Source organism: Hetaerina americana, unplaced genomic scaffold, assembly GCF_022747635.1.
Source record: "Hetaerina americana unplaced genomic scaffold, ioHetAmer1.1.p SCAF_1, whole genome shotgun sequence".
NCBI classification, from domain to species: domain Eukaryota; kingdom Metazoa; phylum Arthropoda; class Insecta; order Odonata; family Calopterygidae; genus Hetaerina; species Hetaerina americana.
The window spans coordinates 2,045,069-2,072,281 of NW_027286069.1; the positions used below are offsets into that span (position 1 = coordinate 2,045,069).

At 40.2% G+C, this 27,213-nt stretch overlaps 1 protein-coding gene across 1 annotated transcript in view; it reads left to right on the plus strand.

The window, feature by feature from the left end:
- LOC139687496 (neuronal acetylcholine receptor subunit alpha-7-like) overlaps positions 1-27,213 on the plus strand; it is a 152,817-nt gene that overhangs the window by 87,817 nt on the left and 37,787 nt on the right. Inside the window, exons 5-8 of the mRNA XM_071584685.1 lie at positions 5,875-6,055; positions 6,773-6,848; positions 17,313-17,507; positions 23,359-23,445. Coding sequence (XP_071440786.1) covers positions 5,875-6,055; positions 6,773-6,848; positions 17,313-17,507; positions 23,359-23,445 — 539 coding nt within the window. The remainder of the gene's footprint in view (positions 1-5,874; positions 6,056-6,772; positions 6,849-17,312; positions 17,508-23,358; positions 23,446-27,213) is intronic.

Here is a 27,213-nt window from a genome sequence, read left to right on the forward strand (position 1 = left end):
TATCCCCTTGCTCATCACTCTCTCTCCTCCTCATCCTTCCCTCCCTCCCCCTCTCGTCCTCTCCGTCCAATATCTCTCTTCCTCATCATCGCCTCTGCGCTCTCTCTCTCTCTCTCACTCATACACTCGTCCCATCTCTCTCTCTCTCTCTCCCTCGCAGTGGACTAAATTCTTTTTCTCATGACCTCCCCAATATTTTGATCGCCCAAGTGTGACCTGTTTTGTGTTCCATTCTCCGCTTCTTTTGCAATTGTTGTGGCTTAATTCCATAGTTGTGCACTAATAATACCTCGTGAATTAATGTCAAGAGTACATAAAAAATTTCTCACATAACCATCTGCTCTTTTCAGTCTTTAACTTAAAAATAATATGCATTAACGAGAAAAATTATCACTGTGTCATAATTATCGTATGTTATTTATTTTACTTTTTTTTAAATGATGTCTGCACATTTATATTTTCCATTGCACTCTCTCCTGTTTAAAGTATGAATTTACCATTTCCTTTAAAAACTTCGTTACCATACCAAAAAGAGTATGCTAAACTTAAATATAAAAATACATAAATGAATGAAAACAGCATACTTTGCATTAAATACATTTTTAAATGTTAGCAGTTAAAAAAAAAAATTAGGGAGACATACTCGTGTGTGAAACAATGGCAATTTTTTTGCTTCAAGAACCATGAAAGGACAGCTCACATGAGAGGGGCTGACGAGAATCCCCGTGTTTGTGCATTCAGTCTTCGTCACTGGACCTCTCTCTCTCTCACTGGCCATGGTAGTCAGTCAAGTCAGTCAATCTGCCGCCTGTACGCTCACTCGCAGGCTCGGTGGCAATGTACGAATAGTGTCAGATGCCGTTATTATGGGCCACCGCACTATCATTGCGCTCTCGGCCCGGTCAGAGGGGACACCCTGGATCGCCCGGCTGGCGAAGGTGGGGCTCCGACACAATCATCCCCCTCCCCCCCACGCCCCCTTTCACTCTCCCTCCCCTCTCCACCCGAGCACCCCCTCCTCACTCTCACTCGCTGCACCCCCTTCTGCACCCAAGAGTCTCTACCTCCCCCCAACAGCCCTCTCGCCCCTCCCCCCCTCGTCATGACGATTGGCTGTGACCACCCTTGGAGCACGCTATCAAATTCCTTTCCGAATTCAGTCGTGCATCAAGATGTACGAAGGCATTCAACAAATATGAAATAATGATTAAACATTTCGGATTGTTTAATTGCTGCCTTAATTAAATTATTTTTTGCTGCAAAAAAAATAAGATGAGTATTTTTTGCGTGCATTTTATTTTTGTTTTCTCGTGTCACTGCCAAAGTCAGCTTTATGAGGGGGAAAGGGTGAGGGTGCCTTGCTATCCCTTTTATGCATTCTTCATCCCTCTCACCCCCACCTCTCTCTCTCTCTCTCTCTAGTTTTCTCCTTCTCTCTCTCACTCTCTCTCTCTCACACACACACACACACCACCACCACTACCACCACGTAGCACACAACCACTTAAGTTGTTTTCTTAACGCCCTCCCAACCGTGCACCGCCATTATACGCCCCATACTCTCTCACTCACTCACTCGCTCGCTCGCTCGCTCTCCCTCTTCTCGCCTCCTCGCACACCCCCTCCGCCCCCTCCCCTGCTCGCCCGCTCTTTTCGTGTGATCTCTCCACACGCCCCCCCCTCACCACACCCCCCGCCAACCCCCTCTTTTCCACTTCGCTGCCGCAGCACCGTCAAACTGTCGTCGCCACCCACTCTGAGGCCTGGCACCCAACCACCACACACACACACACACATGCCCTTTCCCAACCCTTTCCCACCCCCTCCCTCGCCACCCTTCCCCCACCACCACCAACACACCTCACTCTATCTCTCACACACTCACACACACACTCACAAACGCTCTTCACTCTCTCACCCCCTTTCTCATCTTCCTATCATAGTTAGCCCCCCGCCCCCTGACCCCCCCACACAGACACACCCCCTCCTTCAGCCTCCCCTCCCCCCGCCGCTCATGCCACTTCCCCTTAGGAAATGGTTAAATAATGTCGGGCTCCAGTAGCCAACATTACACTGCCTGTAATTATAATGTTAAATGAGGCTTCCCCAGGTGTTAAAGAGTTTCATCTCCTCGATGGAACATTCTCCCTTTTGCTTTCACACATCCATCGACAAGAACCGACACACTTCCGCCACCCTAGAAATAGTGTTACCCTTTTCAATGCTTGGCAGAGAATTTACTTTTCGAGTTTACTGAAGAGTAACGTAATGGGAAAAACGATTTTTTCTACCAAGTTTTTCTTTGACCAGGTCAAAGTTTTCCCCTGAAAATGGGTGTTTATGTCTTTGTTAGATCAGAAATGTATTTATCTATATTTATTGAAAAACTTGATTCAACTTGGATGCACTTTTGGAGACAAAGAATATGATTTTAATGTTCTTACTATTTTGTGCCCTCTAATAAGGATTTTTGTCCCTTGTATTATCATTTTAATTAATGAAAAATTGCGATATTGCTAATTTCATATATTAAAATATAACTCAGTATACCTCAGTTGGAACTATCGCGAGATTAAACGAATTGACTTTGAAACAGGTGGGAAATATTCTTCTCGTTAATAATTTCTGGTCTCGCTTGCCCGTTTGAAAATCTTTCATTTTATAATAGATAATAGTTTACTGATTAACCTCTTTATTAGTATTTGTTGCATTAACCTTTGGGGGATAATGAATAAAATTTCTCGTGTAATAAAAAATAACTTTTAGTCGATAGTTAATATTTGTATTTATAAATAAAATAATTAAACTTTTGCGTCTAAAATAAATTAAACTAAAGTATAAATAATAAATATTTTAAAAACAAACTTTAAATAATCACAATAAAATGACATATTAATAATAAAATTAAATTTCCAATCGGTGCGCGTCAGCGTTAAAAGGAAATAATGCAAGAAAGACGGAGCAGTACTATACGAGTTGTATTTTTTATGGGATAATACTCCAGGAATTATAAATATAATAATAATGATGCTTCCGGTGCTTAAATTTAACAAGAAATCATTTTTCTTTCCAAATATCATTCAATGAAATGAGCGTTTGAGGTTGGTGAGGCGTAATGGTTAAATGTAGTTTCTACCTCCAAGAGATTCTGGCCATGGCGTTGAAAATAGTGCAATATATTGGCTGAAAATTTGTCGTTAACGCATCGCATGTAAACCCTCTGGGAAGTATGGGTACATTATGGAGATTCAATAGAGAAGTTTAGTTTTTTAATGTTCTACATGAACTATTGTTAAATGCAAAGTGAGCGGCAGATATAAAAAGATCTTCCGGCCCGGAGAATTCGCAATGAATTGTCGGTCAAACACACAAATTGAGTAAGTCAAATCAACATGGCCGGTTGCCTCCTTCCATCCATCTGGCCCTCATCTCTCTCGCTTGCCCTCATGATCAATCATGCGCGCTCATCCGCCCGTCCACACGTCTGCCTCCCACTTCCACTCGACCAATCCCATTATGCCCTTCTCTTCCATCTTCGCCCCACCCACCCACAACCCCGTCTCGTCGCACCCTCAACCACGGCAACCCATCCCAAACATACATCGCCCTCGGCCACTTCCTCCTTACCCCAACTTCTTATTCTACGTATTTCACACCGGATGTCTCCCAGTATTGAATCCCTACGTTAAAAAAATATATTTATTTCGCCAAGGCGTCGGCCGTTATAATTCAAAATTCACTCCCACTGGTCCTTGTGCTTTTGAACAGGACAGACATACATTAAATATCAGTGGTATTCGGAAAAACAAATTTCAATCCTGGGACCTCTCTCGCCGTTAAAAAAATAGCCTCCTGGAGAGCTGTCTGCTGTTATAAACGTTTAAGTGTTCACTCGCGCATTCCGTTGTCTGTCGAAAACATCAGTCACGATTTATAAAAATAGAATTTAGATATTGGTATCCAATTTAAATATGTTCTCCTTTGTTTTGTTTTTCGCCGAACTATTTATTTTATGATACATTTATTCATCTGATAAATATTATTTGGAGGACATAGCATGTGATTGAAAAATGACTTTTTCATCCGAAAAAATATATTTAAAAAAATATTCATGGCTATGCTTGAAATATTTCAAAAGATTACATTTGAATCACGCCGAGTTAAAAGCTTAAATCACAGTCCGCGACGTCGTACATTTTAAGTATATTATTTGTAGTCCATTCTTTAAAAGACTCCCAACTGTCGAATATTTCCCTTTAAAATCCTTCTTTATTTCCCCTTTCTTAAAAATGTTCACACGCTCTCGCTATTAATTGTGGGGCACGCGCGCAGCCAATTTAATCCTCCTTCTCCTCCCGCCCGAGGGTAATTTACAAATAAATCGCGAGTGGTGTGCGCGCGTCAACTCGCATGAGGAGGAGGAGGAGTGAGGGAGAATGAAAACCGGAGGTGAATGTGAGCAAGGCCTCCTTCACTCAATAATCCGAGCTTGCGCACACTACGGTGACGTGTGCGGGCGGCTGCTCGCTCGTCTAAGTCACTTTCCTCCCCGCCCTCCCTCCCCCGCCGAGACTTTCATCCCTTCATTGAACTCTTCCTCAGCCCCCTCCCCTATTTTCCTCCTCCGCAAACTCCCGCAAACAACACCCTCTCGCCCTTCCATTCCTGCATACCTCTCCCCCCAAAACACATCCCACCCCCCCCCCCCACACACCTCACCTGACATCCCAATGGAAGGACACTTTTATACCCCAGGCGTCTTGATAAATTTACTCCTGCCGAGGAACTCTCGTGTGTGTTTAAATAGTGACAGAATAGATGTCGTAATTAAAACCATTGTGGGCGCTGCTCCTCTCGAAGGATGACCAAAAGCTCTTTTGTTTTCTGGAGCAGGTGTCAAGATGGGTCCAGGCAACGACCCCGTAATGGAAAGGGGGCGTGTTGGGGGTATGGAGCCCTAAAAGGCAATGAATGCCCTGGGAAGAGAAAGTGTCCTTAAAACCCTTTCGCAAATCCTTTCCTCCCCACCCCTCCCACCCTCACCCCACTCCCCGCGGTTCACCCACCTCCCTCTCCCCCCGTTTCGTCCATCCTCGCGCCCCCCTTCGCCCCGCCACGCCCTCCCACCCCCGCCCCCACTATCAACACGCCCCCCCCCCCCCTCTTCCCCCCCTTCGCTCGCCTCGACACCCCAAAGCGTCTCCTCCTGGGCTGAAGATATACGATGATAGTCCCACCAAATTAACCTCCTCTAAAACAAATCAAATATAAACAAAGAATATCAATCAAAAATCAACAACACTTAAAAAACGGGGTTTACTCTAACCGAAATAATGTTAACAGCTTTTAACATCCTTAGAAACTAAATTGAATTAACATAGATGGTTTGAACTATTGATCTCCCTTCTCTGAATGAATAACATGAATGCTGATGTTATATAAAAAAATATTACAATCTCAAATCCCATGTTCTAACCAAAAGTTTTGATGGCATCGGAAAACTCACCAATAAAAAAATTTCGTGAAAATGTCAATGTAATGAAGAAGTTTTTTTGGCTTTCTTGGTGCTTTTTGAGCGCACATTTTTTTTTCAAACAAGTAATGTACTGAAGTAAAAAGAAAAGTAAACAGTAATAATCAAAGGAATGTCAAAGTGAAGTGTGGGTTGGTTGGCCTGGGGATGTGCCCGGATCTCGGCCCCAAATGATCGCCCCCGCAGGACCCGCCCCGGGGGGGACGGGCAGCCCCTCTCCTGGCCCCCACTCCCCCCCTCGGGCAACCCGCGCGGGTGGTTCCCCTGGGGTCAGAAGCCAGCCATCCCAGTGTGGCATTGTGGGTAACGAGAGTTCGACTTTTCAAACCTTTCTCCCAAAGTGCCGATGAGGGTTTCGACGGGACCTATCCCACAAACGTTGTGGTCAGGAATAACGGCAGCTGCCTGTACGTTCCTCCGGGCATCTTCAAGAGCACATGCAAGATAGACATTACTTGGTTCCCATTTGACGACCAACGCTGTGAGATGAAGTTTGGTAGCTGGACCTATGACGGCTTTCAGGTATCTTGTGTAGAGTAGAAAGGCGTTGATTGAAAAATAAATAAACAAATAAAAATGCAATCATGAACGCACGAAACTGTAATATAACGTTGGGAATGACTTTAAAAAGGGGAGGGGCAAGTCTCATTCTGAGAACTTCGCTTTAGATGATCGGGTCATTTATTTAGATGGAGAAACATGTTTGCATGATTAACTTTTTTCAAAAAAATCTGAATGAGAAGATGAAAACGTATAAGGTAATGTGAATAATCCTTTTTGGAGATTCATGGAAATCAAAACAGAGCGCACGTTGTGCATTAAACGCTCAACATCCAGAGTCAAATCTACTTAACCTTTTTTTTTCAAATATTTCCTTCACGCAAAATTTTGTGAAGTTTAAAGTGAATTCTGATTGGCTTACTCCTGATTACATTTTCCATTCAAATGTTTCACTATAGTAAAGTCGGGCCAATCAATAATAATTCTTCGCGTCTATCTGTGCCCAACTTGAGGGCATTTTGATTTTTGCCATCCGCAAAACTTCACTACATGCAAAATGAGCACATGATTTTTTCGTTATTTTCCTGATTCAATTTGTGTCTGAATTCACTCAAACTATGTAAATATATTAAAATACATGTTTTAAGGATTTGATTGAAAGCTATGGTCTCTTTATTTGCACAGCTTTGGAGGGCTAAACAATTAAATAATCTTTTGTTCTTCTTCGTCCTCTTCCAGTTGGATTTGCAGCTGCAGGATGACACCGGTGGCGACATCAGCAGTTTCATCACCAACGGCGAGTGGGACCTATTAGGTAGGCTAACGCGCGCTATAACTAAGCTGAGTGGCTTATCATTTGCTTGATCATTTTGAACGGGTAACTCAACTCGATCACAAGAGTATGGATCGGTAAAAATATTTTAATGAGAGTATGTTGCACCAAATCGGGAGAAATAATCAATTTCTTTGGTCTGAGTAATTGCATAAATTCAAATGAAAAATTCGTTTAAAGAGTGGACGATGGTGCATCATTCAATCTTAAAAAATTTGTCAAGTAATGAGTAGAAGGAGTTATAGTGCCAGTAAATTTGACATTACCACATATTCTAATTGAATATGTTGTTGAACTTTTTAGACAATGTGAAAAATAATTTGGAACTGACATTTAACTTAGTCAAAAATCACGATACATTGTAAAAAGTTGTTGGATTTTTAAAAATATTTATGAGTGCCTTGTCCTATTTTGTTAACATTTAAATTTTTGGAGTGTTCAGATTTCATTTCCGCTGAGTCACTTTTGCACTTGAGAAATAACCTTCAGAAAAGCTCCCTTTGCTTGGGGGACGTAGCCATCTGCTAAAACGGGGTTGTATATGGCTGAAATATTTAATACGTTTCTTTAAACGACAGGCCTGATCTGGTTTGAGGAAAGCCCGATAGATGGCAGCTACATTCAAGTCAATGAAGTCCGTCTTTGCGCGCATACTGTCTTTCGTTCTAGTCTAGCTTATTGGTGTTGCCAATAACAAATTCAGTCATTTTTGTTTCCTTGTCAAGCGATTTTGAGCAAGTCGAAAATAAAAAAAAATCAATTGTATCATCAAATTGCATACATGTTTTATGCAAGAATTATTTTGATGACAAACATAAAAATGGAAAATGGCCACAATGTCTGTCTAGTAAAACCAATGAGAAAAGAAATAAAAAAAGTGATTGCTGAAGCAGAATCGGAAAGAGAGTGAGAGATAAGAGACTCAAGCGACTCAAGAAAAAGCAAGACTCAAGCGAGAGTGGTAAAAGAGAAGGCCAAGTCTTGTCGGAGGACGAGGGAGAGTGCCAAGCGGTGGAGCCGGGACACATGGCGCCGCCGCGCCACCACCGGAGGCCTGCGGAATTTAACGTTCTGTCTCTCTCTCTCTCTCTCTGTCTCTCTGTCTATCGCCTCGCCTCCCCCCCCTTCGAACACACCCCTCCGGATTTCAACCACATCCACCCACCTCAATTTCTCCCCCCCTAGACGCCATACCCCCACAGAGTGTGCCCTTTACATCCATCCACTCTCTCACTGCTTCTGCAATCCCTTCCTTCGCCCCTCAAAGTCTTCTTTCAAACCCTTTTGCCTCAAGGTCCCTCTCGACGCAGCGCAATGGCCTTTTTCTGTCTTCCGCCCCTTGGCCCGCAACCGCCTTCACACCTCCGAGCGAAACCTTCATCCTCTTACAACTTCAGCTCTCTCTCTCTCCCATTTTTTCCGAATCGTTTCGGCCTTTCTCTCTTCCTCATTCTTTATTTCCACTCTCTCTCCCTATCCCCACGTCTAGCCACGCCCCCGTCTCTCTCTCATTCCCCCCGCTCTAGTCTCCTTTTTCTCTCTCTCTGCCCTACTTCCTCCCGCCCCCCGTCTTTGTTTAAGCGTCGCTCTCTAACCTCTGTCACTATCTATCTCTACTCTGCCTATCTCTCGCTCTCTCTCTCTCTCTCTCTCTCTGACATTTCCACACTCGTCAGTGTATTCGAGGGAAATAGCCAAGGGCGCCCGCGCCAAAGTTTTGCCGGGGATGCATTGCGGAACCTCGTCGTATCGTGACCGGGAGGGATCGGCACAATGGGACGCGCGGATTGAGAAACTTCCCCATCACAATGCTCCGATCAATTAATCTCATGCGACGCAAAAGATTGAAAAGCAGAACATGGAGACTAGTACGACGGAGAGGGGGGGGGAGAAAGAGGGCATGGCATGGTTACATTCCCGTGTGGTTGTGGCATTTGCGTGCCACACAATGTCACCGCTTACTTTTCCCGAGTCGTCATTCTCTTCGGAGGAGAGCTCTTTAAAATAAGGGTGGTTGTTGAAGGCCCCACTTCCATGTGCGTCCTCGTCTGCGTCACCGGTGATGTAATGCCACATTGAGTTGGCATTTTTATTATGCAAGAGAAATCAATGGTCGTTTTAATTCAAAGTCGTCATGGCAATTCTTTGTCTCTGTTTTTATGAAATATAACCTCAGACTGACGGAATTTCACTGGCAAAAGTAATCGAAAATTCAAACTGATCTTACTTAGGAGGCGTAGAGTAAAATGCCTGACGCCCTGTCCCTGACGCCAAATAAAATGGGTACTCCGAATGTAAAATATATTCACCCATCACACTTTGTTTTCGTTTTCTTGTGAACCTTATGCGTCCGTATTTCCCGATACCTCCATCTTCAGTTCCGACGAACCGCCTTGACGTTCACACACATACACACCCCAGCCCCCCACCCCCAAATCGCCTTTTCCCCATTCATCCCCCCCCCCCCGATTCGCCCCAACGCACTCTCCTCCGCATTTCCTCCGTACCCAGGGATCCGCGCGCGCGCCACGGGTAAAGAGCCACGTATGCAGGACCCGGATTTTGCTAAATCACTTCCCCCTCCCGGATCGTTTCATCATCGACTCTGCTTGCGCCGCCCCGATTTTCCGGTCCCAGCAGCGATCAATCCACATTCATTTCCTTTGACATTCCGCACCGCTACGCCGCACGGGGCGGAAGGGAAGTGAAAGTGGAGCACGCGTCGTACTTTCCACCCCCCTACCCCCCCAACTCCCTCCCCCCCCACCCACACACCCATCCACCAATCCTTCAAGTCTCCCTCCCCGAGAATAAGAAGGAGCAGGGACGCTCTCCGGGTCACCACCCACCGGCGGCGGCCGGCCTTCCGTTCCGGACGCATGGGAGTAGTGGATGTACCGTGGCACACACACACACAATCTTGATAATGACTGAATTAATTGAAACGGACGGTATGTAACTCGAAATCACGTCTTCTGCATTTCGTACCTTTCTCAGGCGAAATGGAAACTTAAAGTAGGTACGACCGTAAGTCGGATTGGATTTGACTGTTGTGAACTACAGTGATTACGTTTTGAATGTAGAAATTGTGGACTTCCGTAATTCTCTCGAGACTGAAAAGAGTGCAAGAGCGATTGAGACCAGTCACGGGAAAAACAGAAAAAAACAGAGCGTTTCATTCGTGATAATTTATCCTACGGGTCATTTACGTGCGTTAGCCTGATATTAGACCAGATTTACATACATCGATAATTCGGGTAAAATGTAATAGACGAATGGAAATTCAGACCTCTTACTTTTGTGGGGGGACGGTTGTTCAATGCCTTCAGTGTAGGCTAGATATTTGAAAGGAGAGATTGGGATGACGTCACAAGAGTAAAGCGCCCTATTTAATGATGCTTTTTTCGACTGACGGTTCGCCAAATGTGGCCAAATATCAAAAGAATAAGAACCAACGAATCAATGGAAGTCTTTGCTGCCGAAAACTTGGCTTCGGGGCTTCGAGATATATGCATTGCAAGATGTATAGTTTTTTTCGCTCCTTTGCCGTTGAAGGGAAAGAAAAGTCCTGGAAAATGGGGCTCGGGACCTTATCCCGGCCTTCCATCATTAGTAATCCGTCTCAGTCGTAGACAATCGTCGGGTTGTATTGCTCAAATCCTCAAGCTATTGTCCTGTATTCAAATCTTCCAACATTTGATGCCTCCAACAACCCGACTCCTATTGTACTCTCTCTTAGGAAGTGAACCCTCGGCAATGCGAGTCAAGCCTCCGAACGATTTCTCCTCCCACGGAATTTTTTTTAAACTTTCTTTCTGATGTTCCTGGAGGAGTGCGTTTCAAAATCGTCCTGCTTGAGTCATACTTCACCCTATTGCGGTCTTATGCGGTCTCATGCCGAGCGAAATCCATGGACCACCTTGGGATTTGAATTCTATCAAATTTTGGGAGTAAAGCGGCGAGGAATTGAAATGCACGTAACTGAAGATTTTATTAATGCCTTTCAAGGGTTTCTCATTTCGACAGTTAGTTTTATTTCGTGGACTGAGCCGCTTTCTTTTTCTAGGATCAATGACCATGACCGTTTCTGCATTAATTGAGTTTCAAAAGTCCTGGACAAGGTCGGCAAGCGTTTAAACTTAAGACTAATAAATAAATATACCCAGTGTATATAAACCTTTTTATAAATGAACTATGCTCAAATTTGGGATCAACCAATTCGCTAGTCAATCCAGGCGGATTATTATAGTCAATGTGAATAAATTGCCGAATATCGAAAAACAGTATATCGTAAAAATTATAGCATTCGTACTCAATCCCTTAGTATGGATCAATTGTTCCAAAGGTGCTGAGTGTAAAACGTCTATTATTGCTGATTTTCTTACGTAAAAACATTTTGTTTCCCGGACCAGAGTCCTTAAGGTGCAAGCAAACGTTCGGACGTCTTTTCACTCTCGGCGAATGGATTGAAAAGTTCCGCAATAGACGTCCTGATCTTCTCTATAACCAGTTTTCGACTTGTACTGAAAACTTTGGCATCACCCTCTAGGCATGGGAATGTTTAGGTACCAGCGCAAATGGGAAAAATACTGTTGTGAGCGAAAAGCGTTGCTTCTGCTTCTAAAGAAATATGCAATACCGTCCACAGTCTTTCAGAAAATGTTCATTCATTTAATCGACCATGGCATCATTTTTGGCACAACATTTCCATGATTTCTCTTAAATTTTTCCTTAACATCCTTCTCTCTTCTTCGCCAACGTTCTGCCCCCTCATCCCTCTTTCACTTTCTGTCCTAATGTTCTCCACCATTTTCACATAGCGCGCTCCCATATCCCATTCTACTTCTTCGCTCGCTCTCTCTCTGACTCTGACTCAATTCCTTTTTCCCTTCGCTTTATCTCTCGTTATCGCTTTCAACCGATATTCATTTTCTCTGTTCCTTCTATTCGACCAACTTGATTCCGCAGTCATCTTAAACCTTTCCGACTGTTTTCTTCTTAGAATTGGATTTCATTCCTCTTCAAAATGTTCTTTCCTTTCCAATTCGAAACGTTCCTGTTCGTTCCTGTGTCCTCTTAGCACCTTATTTTCTCTCATCTTGCGCACCAGAAAAAATAAGAAGGTGCGGCTATCTCTAAACCTGGCAATACCTCATTAATGGTCCCACATAATTTCTCTCCCGTCCTTCTCTTACCAATTCGCCCCAGCCTTACACTTTCCCCCTTCTCCCACCCACCCACTCCCTTTTCAACCCTCCCCCTCTCTTCCTTTCCCGCTTCCTTGCAACTCCCGCCTTCAAGTTGCACTCTACTTTTCCACTTTCGCTTTCGCTATTGTCTCTGTCTTCGCATCGCTCTTCTATCTTCCCCTTTATTGACTTTCTTTCTCTTTCCTCCCAATCAAAATTTAAACATCCGAGTAACCTAAGTTTGTATACTTTATTTGTTTCAGTTTGCTTTATCTTTTTCCTCTGTATTACTCATCAGCTCACTCGTCTAACCTTTTTTTTAACAATAATAAAATAATTCTAATATATCAGTCCTACTTTCATCTCCCTTTCTTTCTCTTGTCTTGCCGAGACAATGGAGCTAGTTGCTGGCAGTAATCGTAAAAAAAATACTTACTCCCCCATATAACGACATTGTTTTATTTATTTTGCTATTTCTTAAATAATTTTATACTGTAGTAGCATAAATAAATGAAATTAAATAGGTAATGAGTTTCTTCATAAATAAGGCGCTCATTTATAATGCTTTTTCTAATATTGCTTAACGGGTTTTAATATGAGAATATAAAAATATTTTCAGAATAACTAATAGTTTGCTGAATATGTGTTGACAACTAATGAACTACCTCTGGCCTTAACATTGTCACAGAATGATTAAACAAGCATCACTTCTATTCCAGTACCTCCAAATTACTTTTTGTTCCAACCATGAAGAATACGTATACAAATGGGCGAATGGTTACATGGAACATCCAATGTGCTATGAAGACAAGGCTAATCGGATGCATTTTATATGCACCGTATCAATATTTTGAATCCATCTGAATTTTTAGATAAACGTTTGATCGAAAATAACTCATTATTATGGATAATAAGCAGTAAAATAAATCCGTGATACATGTCTCAGATTATCATTGGAAAATTTGTTATTCATGCGTATACCATAATAGGCCTAAATTTATTCTCCTGTAATTTCTATTAAATTGTTATTATGCTAATACATGGTAACAGCATTTCCGTTCAAGTGTAAAATTGAGTAAAAGAACAACTATTAGCTTTAAGTTAAACGCTAGTGCTTCAAGACAATGTTGCTTGATCCCGCTTTGATTCAAAATACGACCTACATGACGGCCGTTGCATGTCGGTGCCTATATTTTATTTTCAGCACGCATTTTAGTGTTCGAGATGCCTATTCTTTTAAACGTCTACGTTGCCGTTTCAGAGGGACCTGATCAAGATGTAAGTCCGCAGGCTTGCCGAAGGAGACATACTCCATTTATCTAGTCATAGATTTCACCTCCGTGAAATTGTGCATGCAAGCGCTTCATTTTTTTCCGTTCAAGTGTTGATGTTTATGTATATACAAGGAATACAAAGGCAGAAAAGATAATCTAAGCGAGTATCGGCTATGATCCAGCGATAGAGAAGACGATTCAAACGGAAAAACCTCTCGCTGCTAACGACGCGATCATTATAGTGAAGTTGACAATAAAATCAAAGATCATGCAATTGGTAAGAGAAATGGACTTATATATATTTTTTCGTAAGGTCCTTTATGTTGAGGAGAATCGCTCAGAAGCTCCATGGTAATTAAGAAATAGCAAAGCTCCCTCGGTGTTCGGCTAAGGTTGCCAGAGAGATATTGATTGACAAGGCAAACCTCTTGAGTCAGTTCCATCTCACTCATCTTAAGAACTGGCTCATCTTCAACATTTGCTTCAACCTCTCTAATCTTCATCTGATTCCACTCTTTGATCGCAATTATTGTAATTTTTTTTGGAAAATACTCATAGCTATATTTTCAGTTTCAAAGGGAATTTTGTTGCTCCATTCACCAGGAAATTAATCTATTTTTTCTATTTCTGTCTGAGAGTTTTTTAACTCATGTTTTACTCATTATAAAAGTTATATCCTCAACTAGTTATTTTACTTATAATTTTAACTTCATTCACTATGTTTTGTTGTTTTATCTTGACCTGTGACGAAAATTTATTCTGGTAGAATAATGTGGATTGCATTAAAAACAAAACTCTGGTATTTAAAAAGAATATTTTATGCTGGTTAAAACAGAGGCATATTTTTTCATGACTTCAGATGTGACCTAGCATTTCAAGTGGAATTTGAATTTTTTAAAGTTTTTTGTTCAGACAAACAGATGATTTAAGTGAGTCTTTGTCATTGTTGATATACAAGTTTTAAAAAGCCCTATTGTGCCGATTACATCGTGAAGGTTAATAAAATCTGTTCTATTCTATTTCATTTCTGCGTGATAAATCAACTGCTGCTAAACAGTTAGTGGCTTAAAAAATAATAGATCTATGCATTCATAGGCAAATAACAGTTCAAAAAGTGTGACTTGAACAAGGCCATAACGAAGTTCTTACATCTCGGTATGCGAGATGACATGTATGATTTCCTTAGCCAAATTAGTCTTGTCAAAAGTATTTATTTTATTTTTAGGCAGCAAAAATTAGAATCACAGTGATAAAAGATGCTAGATGACTCTCTTCACCAATTGAAACATGCTTTTTAATTCATAGCAATAGCAATCACACACATTCATTCATAAACTTAGATGTAAAAAATTCAGATCAGAAGATCAAACTCTTACAGTTCATTGAATTATAATTGCTTCTGGAGAAAAACTGGAAAAGTTAATATGATAAGAAAATTTTGAAAAGAAAAAAAAGCTATTTATTAACTTTTATTCACGAAAATATCAGATAATTTACACCCACAATAGGTGTCAGCATTTATTCAAATAACATCCTTTAAAGATGAATTAACTTATCAGAAATAAATTCGCATTGAAATATTTAGTAATTTAATAAGCTAATTTAAAACTTTTGGTTGTAGGAAAGTTTGTCAGGCAAAATTTCTCGTAACATTTCTATTGCTATAATAACTGATATCATTCTGGATAAATACTGTTCTTTCTCTTCATCGAAGGTTAGAATAAGCAAAAGATTGTATTAGGATTGCAAGATTTCCCAAGCTCTTCCTCGCTGGCAATAAACCTTATATAATGTTTCTGTCGTTGAATGTTGTCTCTGAAACATATAACCTTAAATAAAATTTCTTCTGATGTACCTACCCATTTGTGCGAGTTTCAGTCTACAAGCACCGATGTCAATTCATCGCTTGAAATAAATTCTTAAGTGAAATATAATGAATCTAGTTAAATTCTGCGGAGGACAATGAATTCCTAGTTACCAGTATATGAATGTTGAAAACTGGAAGACGCACCTTTTTCATGTCGTTATAATTGTGTTAATATATGTAGAGCAACGTAAGAGGGCTGATTAATAAGAAAATGTACGCATAATTTTAATAAAAAACACCAAAAATACATCATCTCTTTCTCAAATGCTTTTTATTAAAAAAGTATTCGTCTATTAAGTATTAATTCAAAACTAAAATAATGAGCTCATATATCCCGAGTGCACTTCTTAGAATGTCGAAAGACGAAATTCAAGTCGAGGAGAGAATAACTTAAACAATCGCCAGGCCCAAATCGATCTTTCGACCATCAAATAATTCAATTCTTATCGACCGGAATCTCAGTTCTTATCTACTTCTTACATACTTCACTGAGGAAGCTTGAGGGAAACGCGGGATCGGGATAAGAGGAGGATTAGAGAGGAAATGCGAGAATGGCATAACTTTTAAAAAGTCTACGGGAAAAAATCAAACTCAATTTGTGAATGAAGTGTCAAGCAATGACGTTTGTTCCCGCGTTTTTTAAACAACTAACAGAAAAAATTAAAGCTTTCTCACTTCTTCCAATCAATATGCCACCAAATATACTTCGGTGTAATTCCTACTAAATAACAACTGCCAACTCAACCCCGCAGTTTCTCTCTCTCTCTCTCTTTATCTTTATCTTTTTCTCTATCTATTTCCCTCTCCTTCCGAACCGTCGCCTCCTTCTACTCTCCCACCACTCCTCCCAAGCATTATCTCCTCTTATAATGGTCCTCATTCGTTTACTCTCATATTTACCTCTTTTTCACATACTCTGCCCACCTTCTCTCTCTTTCTCTCTTTCTCCCTCACCCGCCGCCACGCTCCCCTCCCACAATCATCCAATCGCACCCTCCCCTAAGCCGCCGCCTCCATTAATTTCATCGCCGCCGTCCCCCCCTCCCTCCTAACTACCCTGCTCCCCCCCACCCCCATTTCACACCCACCCATCCTCACTCACTCACTCGCATTATCAATCACTCACTATCGCCCTCTCTACACTTGGGTTCCATCGCTCTCTGATCGCTGGAGAGTCCGTAGACCTAATTGTCCGCTCCTAACTCCGTGGGTGGCGAGGACGTTTGCATTTCACTGGGGATCAAAGACCACCCGGCGCCCCGCCGCCTCGCCGGCCGGCGGGTCGACAGGGGCCCGCCGGCGACCGAGTGAGTGCCTACCATTGAGCAGCAAAAGGGGGAGGGGGGTTCCTCTTCGGGTGTTCATTCTCGCGCGGCCCTCGCATCATCATCATCCCCCGCGTTGCTGTGGCGACCAGCGATCGAGAGACTTGGAACGCATTGTGACAAGCATCAACCTTCTTCACACTCCCGCATCCCCCCCCCACTGCTCCTCTCCCTCCTTAACTGCATCCCATTCCCTTCTTCTCTTTCACTCTTCTCTCTCTCTCTTCTCTCTCTATCTGCCTTATTTGTCTCTCTCTCTCTCAATTTCTTTGTCAAATCTCTCTTTTTCCTCTTGTTTGATCGCCCTTTTTTACTTCTTTTTCTACATCTCTTACCTAAATCCTATCATCTTAAATTCCCTGCATTCCACTTTTATTTTGTTTTCTTTCTCTCGTATAAACATGCACAAAAAGAATGAATTGAATGTCTCAAAGGCTTTCCTAAAACCAATACGTAAATAAAAATGCAGGCAATATAACTGTCTGATATGAAAACTGTGCCTCAATGATTTAAAAAAAACCTTAAAAGGGCACTTTTTTATCCAATCCTAATTAAGCTAATGTTTAACTAATACCTGATAAATACATGAATGCTAAAAACCAATTTTCATTATTGGAGTCTGTGCTAAACAAAATTATGATATTAAGTGCATACTTAAATATAATTAGTTTCCGCTTTTTGATTTTTCCTTTTTGGAACAAATCGTTTATTTATCGTTCTCTCCTCTTCCGCCTACCACTAACATCTCCGTCTCTTTGCACCCTTTCCGTCTCTTTCTCTATTCATTTCAGGTGTTCCCGGGAAACGGAACGAAATTTACTACAATTGCTGCCCTGAACCTTATATAGACATTACTTTTATCATTATTATTCGACGACGGACACTGTACTACTTTTTCAACCTTATTGTTCCATGTGTTCTCATCGCCTCCATGGCTGTTCTCGGCTTTACTCTTCCACCGGACTCAGGCGAAAAACTTTCATTAGGTAATATCTCTCACTCAAGTGTTCGTTTAGATTGCTTCAGTTCCGCATTCTCTCCTTTTATTATATACTCTTCACTCCCTCTCCCCGTCCACTTCCGCTCACTCCCCACCGCTCCCTTTGACCCCAACTCCCTTCGCACCGATGAAGCCGTCACACCAACCCTTAAAACCCTTCCCCCCCACATTTTCTCTCTCTCTCTCTCTTCCGTTTTATAAAGGATTTCCCCGTTTTTTTTCTTAGCTATGATTTTCCAAGAGTTTTTATATTCCATGCCCTTTTCTCCCTTTTTATGATATATTTCAGGCATGCCAGGGGAAAAGAACGTTAAAGAGTATGCTTGCTGCCCAGAGCCCTACGTAGACATTACTTTCGTCGTTCATATCCGACGAAGGACCCTGTTTTACACGGTGAATTTGATCGTTCCCTGCGTTATGATCTCCTCTATGACACTCCTTGGGTTCACTCTACCACACGAGTGTGGAGAGAAACTAACATTAGGTACAGTAAAAATTCCTCGTAGGAACTTCCTTTTGCACTGCATTCTTGCCTTTCGATACATGTTGTGTGATGGTGCATCTTCTGGGTATGGAATCATGGAAAATGTATAAATAGAATGATCACTCAAATGGAATAAAAAATAACGAGTACTTTAAATTTTTTTGAACGTTCCTTTTGGGGGAAACCTCCAATTATCTTACGTCACCTTGAAAATCTCTTAACAACGAAACCTAATATGTCATTGGCTCATATTTTGCTTAATTTTTTTCTTGCTTGCCAAAGATAAGTATTTTATGATTTTTTTGTATGACCGCGCGCATACGCAAATGCGATGTGTGAAATTTTTTCCATATTTACATTCACACAAACGCATACGCCAGTACATATTTACGCATGTAAGTGTGTGTGTATAGAAATATGTACCGGAATACATAGATGCGTGCGTGCGTAATTATGTAAAGATAGAAATGGGGGAATGCAGGTGTCCCCTTTGATGATGACTTTTCAAAGAGTATGAACGTCAATTTAAAAAAATAAAATAATGAACCAGTGTGATAATTATTTAAGTGTTGAGTGCAGATATACAGGAAGTTCCTCTGAATATTTTTTTCTATTAGTACGGATACAATTTTTGTGATAATATGCTGCCTGTGTTTAGTACAGCACATCAAAGAGCTTTATTTTTCGTTTTCTTTCCTTCAATGGACTATCCCAGTGGCTCGCTTATGCATGCAATCCCCTTAATTGACCTTTGCTTGCCCAACAATCGTGTTAACGGTAGAGTATTAATTTTAACACACTGTCACACGATACTGGACATATGGGAATGGGAAGTTTCCATCTCCGACACTTGATACATATCTTCCACATTCCTATTTATGTATATGACATATTTGATGCTGAAAAACTCATTGAAATTTAGTTGGTATGTATATGTATAAATTTGTACAGTACACCCATGTTACCCTATATTCCCTCACGATGATTTCCTGCCAGTATTGGCCAACTCCAAAAATGAACTCTTTTATTTCTTTTACAGTGAAGAAGGGTTTTTTTGAGATTTTTATAAAGGTCAATTTGCGACGGGCAGAGATCTGCAAATGTATTTGTCTAGATATACTTGCATTGTTGGAGAAAATTCATCATTTCGGTTTGCTTTGACAGCTGTTAAACTTAAATTTCTTAAACAAATCAATAAAAATATTTCATCTCGAGCATTAATAAATTACGACATATTTTGGAATAATTTTGGCCAAAGAAATTTCAAATAATGGCACGACTTGTGCTGAAAAAAACCAGAGGATCACGGAAATAACCCAATTCAATATCAAATTAAATTCTTAATGTCAAAGCAATCTGCATCATAGTTCTAATATCTCACTCAAATGGTTTTCAACGAAATGTGTGGTGTCCATTGTAACTCATTATGTGTTCCTATACTTGTTTAAATGTTTTAATATGAAGGTATATCAAACGCATGGTGAAATTTGATTCATTTAACTAGCACATTGTAACTTACATAAAAACTCATACTAACTACCACCTAATACCGGAAGGCATTACCCCAATCATGAAATTAATGCATTATTTATTTTGGTATTATTTTAATAAACTATAAAAACTCTATAAATAAAAATATATCTTAGTCATGCCTTCGTTAAATAATCTCTTTAAACATTTTCGTATAAAAATTCCAATAAAAACTGAAAAGATACTGCTTAAATATTGAGCTGCTTATGCTTTTTTATAGCCATCAGTCCCATAACTGTGAACTGTGCATATCACTCTCTAATAATGTATTTGTTTGCTTAGCAGATTCCTATGGAACCGATTGCATCGTAATGTTTCATGTAATATTTATGTGTTGTATTTCTCCATCTACTTTTATAAGACTTTAATATGTCTAATGAACACTTTAAGCAAGACGTGTGGAACACATTAATGCAGGAGGCATGAAAATGTTTCAATATTATTTCATCAGCCTGTGGAGACTGTGGTATCCTTGTTATTTTCATTAAGCTCAATAGTGGTGAAAATTTTTAAAACGTAATATCCATAAAAAAATAATTTATGATTCAATGTGTCAAACTTGATTTAATTCCAATGGAAACTCGATAAATTTATTGAAATCATTAAAAACTGAAGTTGGAATTTATTGTAAAAAATTTATAATTATCGTCCGACCCTGCAAAAAAACATCTGCGTAATTTTTAACATCTTTTTAACATTCGTGCGAAATTATTTGGAGCTAGATGCGACTATTTTGGATAAAATAAAAGTTGTGACTACGTGTGAATGAAGCAAATGGAAATCCTTTTTCTGTATGTTGTTGTGTTTGTGCTGATTCCAGAGCACTCACGCGCAGACGTGCCGTCATTCTCTTGCCCTCCCCCCCCCACACCCCCATTTCCCAGGCAACCACGCATTTTTCTCCCGCCTTCCCTCATCAGCGCACCCCTCAACCCTTGCCACTGCCACATCTTCCACTCCAAAGAAAGCATCAGCCTGGGTGGATGCTTTTGGGATAAGCATCCATCCATCCACCTCCATCTCACATCAAAACTCACCAATAACTCCAGATACGAACCATTTTTCCTACACATAAACACAATTTGCATGACTCACTCTCATAGAAACCATTCATGGAATCCAAAAAAGTAGAAATACCATATAAAGTCGACATATTTTGAACCATACGCTACATAAATTCTCATATCCTATATTTGGGAGCGTAAGAAGTAAACTCATTGAACTTTATTGGGGGACAGAAACAACCAACCATTCATATTTTTCATAGATACTGTCTCCATGGTTTGACATTTTAAATCACATTCATTTGATTTTTTTAAATTCCGTAGCATGAGATGAGGTACATCATTTTAATTGAATTGCATAGGTACCCGAACTTATCATTCATCCTTTTACCTACTCGAATGTATACAATTTTTATTTTCTCAAAATAACATTCAAATGGCCCCTTCACTCAACCCAACCTCCTGCCCAAACCATTCGGACAATATCCCTGCCCAACATCCCGGTTTCGAGTAAATATTTTTTCCACTTACTTACACGCCTCTAACCCCGCTCTCCTGCCCCTCCCCCCTCCTTTGGACCTCATCCCCATCAATGATCAATCTAAAGCAATATGGCCAACTCATCCGACCCTCCTTGGACACTGGACTCGTCCAACCCCCCTCTCCTCCGAACCCTTCCCTTGCCTGAACGTCCCACTTCCCCCTCCACTCTCACTTTCCCTCTCACTATTCCTTTCGCCTCCTCCGTATCTTCCAACGCCACCAAGGTACCGGTTTTTTTCTCGCCTGCACTGTGCTGTCCACTTCCGAATGCGCAAGAAAGGAAGCTGACGTTTCGCCGCTGTCGCATCTGACTCCTCCGGGACCATCAAATTGCTTCATGTATGAGGAGGGAGGACCTCTTTATCATTGGACGCGAAGAAACCGACCACGACGGCGTCGAAACGTACCCCTTAAAACCTGGAAGCGTGCAAGGCTGGAAAGAGGACGGAAACCTAATGTGCGGCTAATTATGCATGACTCCCGCGAAAATCCACAAATCACTTCTTCTTCCCACGTGATCATGCATGAAAAAATTCCCAAGACCACCTCCTTAAGGCAAATATCCTCTCAATCGCAATGAATGAATTTCCCTGGAATACGAACGATGAGGGAACACTCTTAGAGGGAATTGAAGGACACGAAAGGCAATTAATTAATTAACCAATGCTGTCTAATTGAGAGAGTTCCTCCACCATTCGCACTCCAGGTTGCCAAAATGTTTTTCTCCCAAATTTCGCTACTCCTGGTTTCACCGATGCGAAACTTGACTTTCAAATTACCCAGCATTCCTTGCCCATTTCACCAGATGTCTCCTTAGAGTATTTTCATCTTGGTCCCAGTCGCATTCAGCATCGTAGCTCAATTCTGCTTTCTCATTCACGTATGTCAGTCATCTTCGTTTCCAGTTGTATTATTCACACTTCCCCACTCACGACCTCCGCATGACCACATTTGCTGCGCTCCCTGTTTTAGTCCAAGTTGGTGTCTGGCCTTCAAGTGTAATTAGCGATGTTTGCGTCCAATAGAGTGAGAGACTGGTAGATTCGCGGAAAGAAAATTCATGGAACCAAATGCGGCGAAAACACCTAAGCACCTGTATTACTGGACCCATAGTATGTTGACGTAGTATCAACTTTTTACTTCGAGTCAGGCGCCAACTTCTAGTGAGAGAGCCACATAAGGTCTCTCTGACCTCAACCCGCCGCTAAACGCGCTTGAACCTCCCGAGAATTTCCTCTCCTTTCTTCCGCATTCGTTTCCTCATTCACAAGTCCTCTCCCAAGCACTTTTCCTCTCGACAATCCCAGTATTATCGCTCCCATTCACCGACCGCTTGCTCACTTTTCCTCAAGGGAATAATGTATTCGCAGCAACCATTGCCTCTCACTTCTTGTCTTATTTAAAGACTCAGTTTGATGCCCTACCACTCCTTCCACTCTCAGAATATTCCATTTACTCATAAAGTCTTCACAAGGTATGTAGTTTCTATTTATGGTCAAGTAAATGACCTCACTCTTGTTCACATTCTTTCTCAATGATTTGTTTGATTATTTTTTTACTTGACTTTCCCACAGTCACATTTCATTAAAATATCTGAACATTTCCCTTCAGTATATTTCAGAGCAATTTTCTTCTCCGATGACCCTCGCTATTGATTCATTTCATGAAGAAGAATCACCATTCATTCCATGAATACACAATTCAAATCACCTTTCACAGCTAATTTCAATGGGTACTTTCCTCTTTTGCACTACCACCCCATTAAATACCCTCTATAGAATATCTCTTTCACCTCATCGCCTATCATAAAACCTGTTCTCTTCCTTCCTCACTGCTTGCTGAAATGATTATCTTTGGTATCAGCCATCAGCATTCTTTTTATCCTCTCATTCTCCTCTGCCATTCACATCAATGGGTTTGCCTACTACTACCCAATTTCCATCACCTTTAAGATATATTATGTGCATCATCTCTAGTCCTATGCTCTTTTGGGCTTCGCCTATTTCCATTTAATCATCCTTTAATACATTCACTTTACCGGGAGACCCTTTCCATTTCCTTCGCCTCCCTCATGCCTACAGTACACAACTGCCCTCTTTCCCCTTTCTACTTACATAAATTTCATTCATTCATACTCATATCTCTCTTCCTTTTGACTCCATCCTCCCATTCTCACATCAACCTCTTGACCCAATGACCCTGCCCTCCTCATCCATCTCCTACAGCCTTGTATACTCTTCCACCTTCCCTTAATTTTTTGGTGTTTCTCCTTCCAGGTGTTACAATCCTTCTCTCTCTGACTGTATTCCTAAACATGGTAGCAGAGACGATGCCCGCTACCTCCGACGCTGTCCCCTTATTAGGTAAAATATAAAGGATATATAAAGGCATAACTGAGGTAAACTAAAGAAATGTAACACGGGAACGAAATTCGTTTGCTGGAGGCCAGTCTGAATTAAGAGGAACGCACTGCCGTATGTGTACTTGTGAGACAGAGGGGTTCCCCAGACTTTAGGTCAGCTGAGGTCAGTTTCCTCACTTCCTACGAATGGTATGTTGGGACTATCTTGGTCTTTGAACTGAAATGCCGAGATGTAGTCCTCACCTATTTCACGTTAGTGGTGCTAAAACACCATATTGCAATCCACGCTCCCTGATGCAGTTCAACCCTCATTTGTGCTACTGGCATGATGTATTTGCATCATGTGAAGCATAGGTGCAGATGTACTTGCTACCATTTGGTAATGAACTGCCTTTGAGTCCCCCACCCTCACATAACCACTTCCCCTCACGCTCTATGAATTATGAATATATATATATATATCTTTCTCTATCTTACCTGTTCACTTTCACAGTTACCTTGATAATCCTCTTCTCTTACATTCCAAAAAATTGCCCTTTATCCTACAATATCTTGGTTTATATGTTATTTTATATTTTTCTACTTTTCATAGTTTATGCTCCCTACTTTCTAATGCAAACTTTGCAGCCAGAGCAAACATATGTTTTAATTGATCCGTTCCTGTAATTTTAATTTAACAATTTATTCTGTCACTTTTACTCTTAATGGATTATAGTTACCCCATTAGATTCACTTAGTATGACATCTATTCTGCACTGTGGCCTCTCAGTAAAACCTTTTATTGTAGTTAATCCAGTTGCAGCTGCTTTTATGTTGTTCGCTGCTAATTATCTTGTGAATGTGAGTATAAAATGTTTGTGTTTGTAAATATGTCATGCCATGCATACATGTGCACACATTCTTCTACTTACCAAAAATATGCACATTTCCATGATGGGAACATGGACCCTATCCTCATGTGAAAGGTGCTGGGCCACTATATATTTACGAAGGAGCGTGTGCACATGTGTACTGACGGATACACCTTCCTTCTCCTTATCCATGTCACCTTAATTGTGTGAATGCATATGAATTGTGTGACTCTGTGTGCATCAGAATACAAGTTAGATTGGTAGTAATTCATCACATTGTGTATAGTGTTCTTTTTAATTTTTTAGATCCCATTTCAAGCTTGAGTGTACATACCTACCTACCTGCTTAACCTTTTTTTTTGACTGTTATTTGATATAATTAGATGCTTAATTTTGACTGTGTGTGAGTATGTTTGATCATATGTGTGTGAGCATGTGCGTGTAAATGTTTCTATGTGCCATAGACTACCCACTCGGTCCCAATCATTGCTATTAAGTTTCCGTTTCTTTGATTACAAATCTATTTCACATCCATAGCAATCCTACCTTACCTTTGTCCAACCAGGAGGAAGATTTCTCCGGAGCCTGCTTCTCTTCTACTTCTTTCATCCTTTAATGTTATCCATTGTATTCATTCTGTCATAATTACTTCCACTTTTCACCAGGGTTGTTCACTCTTTCTCATTTCTGTAACACTTGATATTTGTTTACTTTAGTATTGCATGGGCACCAACGACATGTGTGTACAGAAGTTAATCACTGCGACACGAGGAACTGCAATACATTCCTCATCTTCACTCTATTCTGTATCGAATTGCAGACTTCAGCACAGTCATAGAATTGCTATTACTTTGTTTGCCACTGGAATTTGTGAAGACAAGTTATTTCTAAAGAGATGAATCAGTGAGGAGTTGAGTGTGTTTCTCCTTTTGACAATCACACTCAGCTGCTATAGTGGAATACGATGCCCTGTAATTTGCACTACCAGGAAAATTTGGAAAAATTCATCTCCATGCGTTCTGAGATTTCAGCATCTTATGACTGAATCATTCATCGATCCTTGATCCTCCCTGTGTTTGTGAGACTTTTTTTTCTCTTATATTTACCTAATCGTATTGTTTATTTTGACATATGTATCATTTCATTATATTTATCTTTATCATAGATTGTTTCAACAAAAATATAATAAACACTAATTATTTCATAGATTAATTTAGAATTATGTATTTTCACTTTTCTCCTTAATTTTTTTTCAAGGTGAAATAATTCAGTTACACATTCATGATCTACTCACTGCCTAATAAGCAATGCTTACAGGGTGTCTTGTATTCAGAACATTTGTTTTCACTCTCACAACTTAGTCTCTTGCTTTACATTTCAAATGAAACTTTTGTACAGGCTAGTAAACTTTAGCTTGATTGTCCTTGTTTTATTATTCTTCCCACAGATGTCACCGTTCTTCTATCTTTAACGTTTTTCCTAAACATGGTAGCAGAAACTATGCCTCCAACTTCGGAAAGACCCCTCATAGGTAAACGACTACAGTTTCTTGTTAGAAAAAAGGACAAAAGGTTTGCTACTTGGACCGCAGAGGGAATACATAAAATGATATGCCCAAATGATAAACGGACCATATTTGGAATAATAGTCAAGTAAATTTTGCTGTCAAATGGTGTTTGAAAAACAAACACATCTAATGACAATTAAACCAACAATAATAGGACCCAATAGTTGCAATATATCATGAAAATGAAAATTTTCAGAAAATTTGGTATCTCCTCAATCCATCCCAATTCCCAAGTGTTGACCACATCCATAATGTTTTCATCACTTTCTTTCCAGAAATTTGCTCCCTCTCTTCGATTGAGTGTCCACGTGGGTTATTGGAAGAAATTTAATCTGTCAGTAGTAAAACTTTTGACATTTTGGAGTGGTAGTACCCTCAGTGGAAACTGTTGCTGTTAACAATTTTCTACATCACAGTAGAAAAAAACCCTGTGCCATTTTCATATTTTTCTGTTTTATTTATTCCCAATTTATGTTCTTTTAGTGATTTCAATTAAACATTAGAATGAAAAATTCAGTTAGTTGCAATATCTTAGATTACCTGAATTGACTCTGGTCACAAATCAAAGATCTAGCCATATATATTTAATCTGAAATTATTAATGATCCCATACATCATTTAAAAAACACAATTTGCATAGAATTGGATAACATTTATTTCATATTAATAGTAGATAACATAATATTTTTGCTAAATATGCACCTGAAAAATTAATTAACTAATGGAGATGATGTTGTTAGCCTTTGGCATATTTGATAACTTTCAGGGTAGCTTTTCCTAAATTTTAATTTACCAATAAATGGGCAAATAAACAGCTTTTTAAATTGTATTTGAATGATAATAATGCTCAACAAAGGAGAAAAACATTTCACCTACCTCACTGTTCCTCACAGCCTATTCATAAAGTAAGATAGTATGCATGAGTAAGGAAATGTAATGAATTGAAAATAGGGACTTAACCACTAATACATTTAAATAAGTTGATTGCTTAAAATTAATAGGAGAGTAAACGTTAGTGATTTGTCTCTCATGGATGGTAAATATGATCAACAGCAATTGAAATCATTTCAATCATTGAATAGCAATTCCAGCTCATATTTTAGAAAAATCTAGTGTGAAATATTGCCAATGCATTAACTAGATTTTTGCTCAGAATACAACGGAAGACAAATATTTTATGACATATTAGTAGATATTCATTGATCATCCCTTGATAGGCATACCATAGAATGGCTAATTTAAATGACTGACGATAAATAGAACTGACTTCAATAAATTATGCATAACAAAGGACTTAAAATATTTAGAACTTAATAGGTGTAAATACTACTTCCTTCTTTTTATTAATAAG